The sequence below is a fragment of the Pundamilia nyererei genome, unplaced genomic scaffold, assembly GCF_000239375.1.
Source record: "Pundamilia nyererei isolate P.nyererei 1_Seehausen unplaced genomic scaffold, PunNye1.0 scaffold00018, whole genome shotgun sequence".
Lineage (NCBI taxonomy): Eukaryota > Metazoa > Chordata > Actinopteri > Cichliformes > Cichlidae > Pundamilia > Pundamilia nyererei.
Genome location: NW_005187419.1, coordinates 4,586,577 through 4,595,955, shown reverse-complemented (window position 1 = coordinate 4,595,955; position 9,379 = coordinate 4,586,577). Strand labels below are relative to the sequence as shown.

At 39.5% G+C, this 9,379-nt stretch overlaps 1 protein-coding gene across 1 annotated transcript in view; it reads right to left on the bottom strand.

The window, feature by feature from the left end:
- The window catches only part of prr14 (proline rich 14), a 10,196-nt gene extending 2,766 nt beyond the window's left edge, over positions 1–7,430 (bottom strand). The window contains exons 1-9 of the mRNA XM_005726237.1: positions 7,311–7,430; positions 6,194–6,222; positions 5,906–6,095; positions 4,504–4,666; positions 4,355–4,420; positions 3,641–3,681; positions 501–3,353; positions 280–421; positions 5–114 (exon numbers count right to left, since the gene is read on the bottom strand). Of these exons, the coding sequence (XP_005726294.1) occupies positions 5–114; positions 280–421; positions 501–3,353; positions 3,641–3,681; positions 4,355–4,420; positions 4,504–4,666; positions 5,906–6,048 (3,518 nt within the window). The 5' untranslated portion in view covers positions 6,049–6,095; positions 6,194–6,222; positions 7,311–7,430. The remainder of the gene's footprint in view (positions 1–4; positions 115–279; positions 422–500; positions 3,354–3,640; positions 3,682–4,354; positions 4,421–4,503; positions 4,667–5,905; positions 6,096–6,193; positions 6,223–7,310) is intronic.
- Positions 7,431–9,379: the final 1,949 nt, after the last annotated feature.

The window sequence follows — 9,379 nt, the reverse complement described above, 5'->3', positions numbered from 1 at the left end:
ATACCTGATGGGTTTGGGCAGCCCCATGGGTGTGAGGTTATTTTGAGGCTTGGGTAAAGTTTTCCGAATTCTGATAGAAGACACCTTTCTTCGTTCCTCATGCTTTTGCACCATCTGTTGAGATAAACAAAGAGATTAACGATTATTTAAAAATACAATAAAGCACAAATAACAGCAGTGATCTCAGAAAAGTATGGCTGAAAGTGGCAACTAACAAACTGTAAATTGTACTGTACACATCTGTAAATACCCCGTCACCTTATTTTAAATAACGTGTACCTTAATTTCAGAATCAGAGTGAGCCTTTTCCTCTCTTAGCCCACCATCTTCAAACTCCTGACTGGAAGAACTTGTCTCCTCGCCATCATCCTCCTCCTCACTCTGTTGTCTCCTCTCAGTCTCACACTCCAATGGATTCCCACTTCAGAGAAATTGAGAGTTAATATTAGCTTGGCATTAACACCTCCGAGCATACTACAGACTTTAACGAAGAATGTTACCTGCTGCTAGAATCCATGGCAGCACCAGAGGAATCTGCTCTTGAATGGTGCCATGTGGAGGAGCTTAATGGGGATGTAAGAGATGAAGCGGAGGAGGGAGCAGAAACATGGCTACAAGTGCTGAGACTGCCAGCAACTCCTTTGCTGTCAAACCTCTTAGAAAGGAAAGCCAGGGGGCTCGAAAGGAAGCAGGAAGCAAGAGCAGAGATGGAGGTGCTGGGGGAAAGTGCAATACTAGGAGACAGGTGATGAGTGACAGGGTCGTACAGGGTAGATCTTCTAGATGGGTAAACCTCTTTACGAAGACACAGGGGGGCGATCTCCCTCTCCACCTCCACGCTGCAGACTGTGTGTCGCCGAGCCCGCCGCAGGGATTTCTGCGCCTGAGAGACAAAAGGACTGTGGGAGGACTGGTGCGATGTGAGAGCCCTGCTGGGATGTGGTGAGGTCCAAGTTGTGTCATGGGGATGGAGGCAGAGGATTTCTGGGCAAGAGTAGCTGCGTAACAGGCGGTGTGAGAAGCAGTTTTCTGATGAGCGTGCACCTGACGTTGCTAGATTTACATCATCCATTGTGACAGAGTTTGTCACCTCTTCACTTTTGCGTGTCCTACTGTGCAGAACTCGGCATTTTCTCCTTTGGTTATCTGCTTGCCTGGGCTTTATGTTAGCTCTTCTTGTGCTAGACCTTAGCTTAGAGAGACTGACACCCTCATCATTAAAAACTTCAGAGTCCGTGTGAAATATTTCTTCTGCCACAGAAGCTGAACTCTTTAGATTCTTCTGAGCGTGCCTATTATCAATATCATTGTTTAGAGGAGAGTCCACATGAAGTTGTGAAGGTGAAGGAAGGGGTTGGAAATTACTTTCAAAGGGAGTCATTTCAAAATATACAGTCTCCGTTGAGTTTTTACTTTTACTTTCTTTAGACTGACTCTCTTGAAGGTTGACGACACATTGCTGTGTCTCTAGAGTCCTACTTGATACACATGATTGAGTAGCACCTCTAAGACCCTTTTTGGGTCTCTTAGACAGCTGGCTCAGCCCTCTTATCAAGTCCTTTCCTTTTTCAGCATGTTGAGAGGTATTAAAATCCTTAGGCACAAATTCCATTAGGCCCACTGACAGTACCGATGAGGTAGACACCAAAGGGCTGTCTGATTCTGTCACTGAACTTATCTGATTTGCCGATTTCCGTTTCTGTGGCTTCTTGTTAATATTCCTGCACTTACTTGTATTCTGGAGCTGCTTTATACAAGGACGGACAAGCGCTTTGGACGACGGCTCATCTTGGTTTGTAGAAGTGATTGCTACAGTAGTTTCAAGATCCATACTGGCATCAATATTTACATCAGAATTACTAATAACTATTCTGTTCTGCCTTTTGCATGAAGTAGTAGAGCTTGCTTTGATTTGGCAGCTCATGTGGTTGTCTTCTGCCACACCAGTGCTTTTATCCAGTGAACAAACCAACATAGCATCAGGGGAACTTTCAGTTTGCGAGTGCAACACAGCTTCATTGATTGTACCAAGCATTTCTTGACCAGATTTTCCTTTCCTAGTCGTTCTTGTTGACACAAAAACAGACTGTCTCTGTCTTCCAAGCTTCGGTGCTTCTTCATTTATTAACTCGATTTCTTCTCTCCCTGAAGCTGTGTTTGATAACTCTTGCTTTTGTGTAACTTTTGTATGTGTATCTGGTGTCAGTCTTTTTCTTTTTACAGAGTCTTGGGAATGACAGTTCAGTTTCAACCCTCTCTTTTCTCTCACAAAACCAGAAACTGAACACTTGTCCTGATTTAGCCGCCACTCCTGTTGTTGCAGATCTAAAGTGGACCTCAGAGTCCTTTTATTAACACTGTCATCGAGACTCTTTTGGAGGTTTTCTTGAACCAAGCGGCAGCTTTCTTCAGTCTCCTTCTTTTCATCACCATCGGGCTGAAAACAGTCCATGCCAGGCTGAGGGTAAGAAACTGAGAAAGATGAAGACAGCATTTTTTCAGTGTCACCTGAGTCCAGGCTCTGGTAAGAAAGCTGCTTCTTACTGACCTCTGGGTCAGACTCTTCCTTGAAGTCAACCCTCTTCAAGCCAGATCTATTTCCTGCACGTTTTCTGGAAAGTGGTTTTAGACGAACAGAAGTCTTGAATTTCTGGTCCACCAAAACAATGCACATCTTTGACCTGGATTCACAAGAGGCACTTACACTTGCAGAGGACCGTAAAACGACAGAGGAGCCAACAGACTCTGAAACATCAAGTTGTGAGGGGCAGTGTGGCAAAGGCACTGAGGCAGGTGAGGTTTTTTCCTTCTGGTGTACTGCAAATTCATCAACGATTTCTGAACCTATTGTTGAATCCTCATCAAAATTTAATGTTTTAGAATATTTAGGAGAAACAGTTTGTGTGTTTTGTGCATCTCCTACATTAGTGAGCTCGTTTTGATCAGCTCTGCAGTGCTGATTCTCATTTTCACTTTGTCCTTCAGGATGAAGCGTACTGCTTGGCTCTGAACGCTCAACATCAGCTGTTCCATCAGCCTTTAGCTCATCGAGTCTGTCAGAATGGTCCACTGACGGTGGAGGACTGCTGGCTCGGAAAAGTTTAACAGGACTCATGACTATCTCTGTGAAACTGGCCATCTTTGACTTGAACGACTGAAACAATGGGCCGATCACCCATCCCTTTGGGGAATATGCATTTTCAACAGTGTGTCCAGCAGCCACATCCCCGCATGTATCCATGTCAGATTTGGCGGCATCAAGACTCTCTGGGACATTTTCATCCAACAGTTTAACAACATTTTCTCCTGGAGACAGATTTAATTTCTGCTCTGGGAGTTTTTGGTCCTTTTGCCTATGACAAACAAAAAAAAGTCAATTTTGATTTCCAGAGAAAGTCAGGAATTGTATAATATCCAAATATAATAACATAATAATCACAGAAATAGAGATTTCTACAGTACAGATAAATGCATTTCATTATCCATGTCATCAGTGATTTTCCCCCTGGAAAATCACTACAAATATTTTATTATTCACTTAATTAAGTTGTAAAAGATAAGATAAAAAAGAAGGCCTAAATCAAGACTACTAAATGGCAATGCACTATACATACTGTGAAAAATCATCAGTCACACTTACCTATTTTGCCATTCTGCTGTAAAGCCAAAATCAAATCCATCCTGCAAAATAAGAACATAAATATTTTAGAAATAATTTGTAAACATTAAGGTGTGCTTGGCTGAGCATTTATACTAACAAGCTAACATTTAGCTGCTCCTTATAGAGGGAAAGATTTTCCATATAATGTTTTGCATAACTATAACAAATTATTGGGTCTCATGTCCCTCGTTCCTCCCCAGTTTTCCCTTCATATTTCATAAAAATAAATAAAATCACACTGCGTAGATTAAAATTAAGAGAAGCTCATTTTTAAAAATTTGGTGAGACAAAATCGGTTGTAAACAGCTGAGACCAAGTTTGGTAGCTCAGTAACCTATTTAGTTATAAGTGTTGGCTCTGGATTTAATTGTAATACAAATACTCTTCTGCAACGAAAACATTGTTACATTAAAAATCTGCGGTCTGCACAGTATTAGGTCACATTATAACACTCGATTGCTTGTCTATGTCGAATGCAGCAGACCATGAAGGAGGATTAAATCGCTCAATTAACCCTCACACCCAATTCACTGTACAGATCTACTGTACAGCGTCTGTATGCAGAGATTAGACACCGAAAAAAATATAATCGAGGACATGCAGACAGGCCGTCTCAGTTTGTCTTTTAATCTATTCCTTACAGAGCTACCGGTATGTGATAAGAAAACGTATCTCAGAGAATCAGACAGTTACCTTGTTTTGGCTGTCGTGTGCATCTGTTCCTTCCACTCTCGACTGCTTAGATTGTGCCACTTGCACCTATAAATGAGAGAGATGGTGTGTTAACTGTGATTTATTTCATTACCTAAGACCATCAAAAAGACTTTATGTAAGAGTCCTACCATAATCCCACTCTCTCTTTGTCTCTTTGTGGGGGACGGATTCTGTTTAATCGGTCTCTGAGCCGCTTGACTGTCTGTGTTACTTTGTTTTTTAGGAGTCTGAGCTCGGATGCCTTGAATGCGACCACTCCTTCTGTGGCCAGATATTCCATCATGTGGACGGCTGTGAAAGGATAAAACAAGAAAAAAAAAAAAAGAAAAGAAAAGAAACCCATTTATCCAAGTTATGATGAAAGACATGCAGTGTCACGGGAATAGAAAAGATGCGAAATCCAGCCTGCATAAATATGATAGCTACAAGGCCATCTGACAATTAAAGTTCAACATCCTAAACAAATTTTACACCAAACCAGGTTAACAGATTCTGCCATTTAAATACGTATAAAAACACAGATAATCCCACCTAAGCTCGTCTACCTGCAAGCTTCCACAGATCCACCTGCTGTCTGGAGAGGCTTTTTAAAGCTAAACACTAGTGGTTGTCTGCACTTTAGGGTGCGACAAAGCAAGTTCAACACTATAGCCGGGCTCTCTTTGCATTAGCTGCCTTGACAAAACCTAAAACTTAAGGCTGAAACAACAGGCATCACAACTGTGGGTATGAACGGTCTGTTAACCCAAGGTTCGTGCTTCACGGTCTGTGCAAGCTCGCATAAAAGAACGCTTTTGATGTATTTTGATCAACCTTTTTTCACACAAAAAAGTGATGATGAACAGAAAATATATTTTCTATCAAGATAATTTTAAAAGTACATATAAAATGACAAAATGTAGTGATATTGCTGCAAAAGATGAGACAAAAAAAAAAAATCAATAATCTTGTGAATGAATGGTTTATTATATTTACTTTTCCACTCAACAGTGCATTAGAATTCTGAAACTTTAAGCATTTGAAATTACAGGCTGCTCAATGTGTTTAGATCTGATTCAGACCCATGTCCTGATGAAGGTGATATGGATATCACTTTAAACTATCACCTCATCCGAGTGAAATTTTTTTATTCAGTCAAGAGTATGGGCAGGGTTTGCATGGCTTTATTAGATGGTATTAGCAGGTAAGGTTCAACAGGTTACTTGTATAAGATGCAGTCCTTCATAAATTAATCTATATCACACTTTGAATCTGTGAAATTTTAAACTACAACTCTGATCATAACCTGCTCTGGCTAGAAAAAAAAAAAAAAAGAACCAACTTCGTGACATTGAAGACTGACTGGAAGCTTAACCCATTGCTTTTGATTCATACTACACCCCTCAGGTTAGGCAGATTGTGCCATTTATCCCAGGTGTGTCTACAGATCATAAAGTCATTCTTTCATAAAGAAAAAAAAAGTGCCCTAATGCAAGAAGGGGAAATTATACAAAGAGCAAAATAAATCAAGAGGTGCCAGGACAACTATACCTGGGAGTGATGGAGGAAAGGGAGAGGAAAGGTGGTGCAGGTTCACTGTGGGGAGGTGCACTACAGAAAGGGTTTGGGGGGATAGCATCTTCATCCATTGGACAAACTATCTGAGTGAGTGAGTCAGAGGGATAAGTCAACATCCCCTTGCTCTCTCGCTCTCTTTTTCCCTCTCCTTGTCTGGCCTTCTCTGTAAATAACAACAATGGAAAATAAAACAAACATGCGGGGCACCAAAACAGCACATCATCATTTGAAAGTAAGTCTTGAAATGGATTTTTCACTTACTTTGCTAAACTCTGAGATGGGACTTTATTCTGCAATTGAAAAAAATTAATAATAATAGCATAAGTTTTTAGAATATATACACAAAATGTCTGACAATAACGTAGCATCACAGCAGAAGTCTAGATTTAATATCATATAAGGCCAGGAAAACACACAGTTAAACAGAAATTTTGGATATTTGATATTATAGCCTACTAAATGATTAAATAAAAGCAACAAAACGTAGATAGGGGCAAGTACAAATAATATAGTTAACGTTAATACAATACAGCAATCACTGAAAACAATAATTGATTATTGTGCATTATAAAAATTCCTATCAACGTGGTGAAAAAAATATTATTTTCTCGTAGTAATTTTATGCTTAGTTATGACGCAGAAATAATTTGATTTTAAGTGCAGCATTGGCGAGACGTACAAATAAACGTTTGCTCACAGTACATCATTTTAAAATTGATAAACGCCAATTATAATAGTTGAAATTGCAACGATGCAATTAATTTTATAATAAAAAGTACAATTGGAGGCAAACCCTCGGTTCTCAACCTTTGAATTTCAGCTCCCAATCTATGCCAGTCATTGTGGTTGGCATTCCGTATCCTTTCACTTGCGCCTCAAGTCCGTTAGAGAAAAGTTGTCTAAGCTTAGATCTAACATAAGTTGATAGAAACAAGAAAGCAGTAAAAGGGAAATGCACCGTAGTTTTATTGCTATTCCATCACGAAGGAATCCAGTCAGCGCTTTTAATCGAATGGAAACCATCAAAATTGGGTGAGGTCTACTTGCTGGAAATCACAGATTCACATTTAAACTTTTATTTATGAGCCAACGAACGAAAACTACAGCAAATCTTGACTCAACCACTGAAATGGTTTGTCGTAATAAAATACTGCGTTTTATCTGAAGTGGAGCCTTAAGACTACTCTGCCAACAATGCATGCCTTGGCTGACGCCGATATTCACAGTGTACGGCAGTCAGTTACGGCACCAGGCAATAGTCGTAGCCAAAGAACTGTCATTTCCAAAGGTTCGACCATTTTTTATCGGGGAGCTAAACTTCTGTTCGTAGTTTAGCCGCAAATTGTTATAGCAGCTAAACAGGATTAAAGAAACTTACCTGAAATGATAAGCTGGACCGCAGCGTAGCGAACTGACCTCACCGTAAACAAGACATGCAGTAGCGACGGCGCCCTGCAGTGACTCGAAGATGTTATCCGTTTGTACCAAACATCTTAGGCAGACGGATTGTCCAATCACAGCTCGACTTCTTTTCCGCCCGGAAAGTCCTGTTGAAATTTGACCAATCAGAAGAAGATCACAAGGGTCGTCGTTTGAGGGCAACCAATAGGAACGCAAAGACAAATGGCTGCAAAAATTATATTTTTAACGTCCTCGGGTGACCCAGTATCTTAAAAACCTACAATTGCGGCCAAATTGAATAAAATGAATATGGCATCGAATCAGAATGTTGTTCTTCAGGGTCAAAAAATATATTTAACAAATACGTTTTTAACCAGTTTAATTAATTTCTTTCTTTTACCTATGCTTTATCTGATAGTTATGAATGGTTGCTGTTTTTTCACTACTTATTAATGCAACAATAAGTAGCTTAATAAGTAGAAATTATGCTCGCAAAAAAATATTCAGTTTAGTATAACGTGTGACATCTAACAGCAAACCGCTTCTTTTTCTTAGGTTTACTAAATAGTCACTCAGCTAATCGAACAGTTACTGCACCATCTTTCACCATCTTTTGTTACATGCACGCAAGTTGATCAGAGTTGGATTTTGGTTTTTCTACTTTCTACGTATATTCTTCTGTATGGAAAATGTGCATTTTCCACGGCAGAAGTATCTTAATAGTACCTGTAAAAATTCCTGTGTGACTTTATCAGTCTTGCACATGATTGTGGAGGGATTTTGGCTCACTCTTCTTTTCAGTTCAGTGAGGATTGCCAGATTTGTTTACGCTTTAGCATTTTAATCAGATTGAGGTCTGGCCTTTGTCTGGGCCACTGCAACACCTTGATTGCTTTCTTTTTCAGCCATTCGGTGATAGATTTGCGGCTGCATTGAGACTACTGTCCTGCTGTATGACCCAGTTAAGCTTTAACTCTCCTCAGATTTGTCTCTAGAAAACTTTAGTGTATAGTGTTCATGGTCCACTCAGTGACTAACTCCTGATTCATGGAAAGCTTCATAACTGTGAATATTTTAATGTTTTCCACTTGTGAATAATATTTCTCACTGTAAAATAATAAACTTCAAATTGTTTGGAAACAGTCATATATCCCCTCCCAGACTGACTGGCACGCAACGATTGTTTCTCTAAATAATTTGCAGATGTATTTCCTCCATGGAATTACTTGGGGACCAGCAAAACTGCCAAAAAGTTCTGCTTTGAGTCAGCAGTGGGCTGTTACTTACCCTCTTAATTTATTCATTCTGGAATAAAGAGTCGAAACATTGACTCTACATAAGTGATTTTGAGCGTGACTACATCTATGAGTACATATGTTTGTGTAGATATAGGTCGATGTATGTATATATGAATGAGCTGTATAGCTTGTATACATATTAATGCATTGGTGCAATTTACATCTCGATATATGTAGGCCATAAGTTTTGTTGAAAGGAAGATGAATGTTGCAGTCATTTATTTAACAATAAGAAGGGGGAGGGTTATAGCTTATACTTCTCTATACTCCCTTTTTTTTAACATAAAATGCATAAAAGTTGAGTCCCTTACATTCAATTAAAAGCCAGACCTCATCTGTTTAAAAGCCTGGAAACTTTCACAAATTCTTCCAAGAATAGTGGTCAAATATCAAGCCAGAATTATTCCAGTAGCTTGTTGATGGCTACCAAAAGCATCTGGTTGAGGTCCAACTTGCTAAGGAAAGTTTAGCAAAATATTAGTGGGTTGTATGTATGTTTGTCTGTATGTATACTTTTGACCTTGTGTGGATTAGACAAAATCCAAAATAAATTCAAACATGTGCACCCAGTTGTTCTTTTTCAAAGACATTAAAGATGTATGCTGTCTAATCATTCGACCTTGGAAAAAGAATAGTTCCAAGAATCAATTAAAATCCCCAAATTACCATGACATTCACACCCATGAGTGGATGTAAACTCTTGACCACAACTGTATCCATCTGTGGAAGCAGTGAGGATGCTTTCACA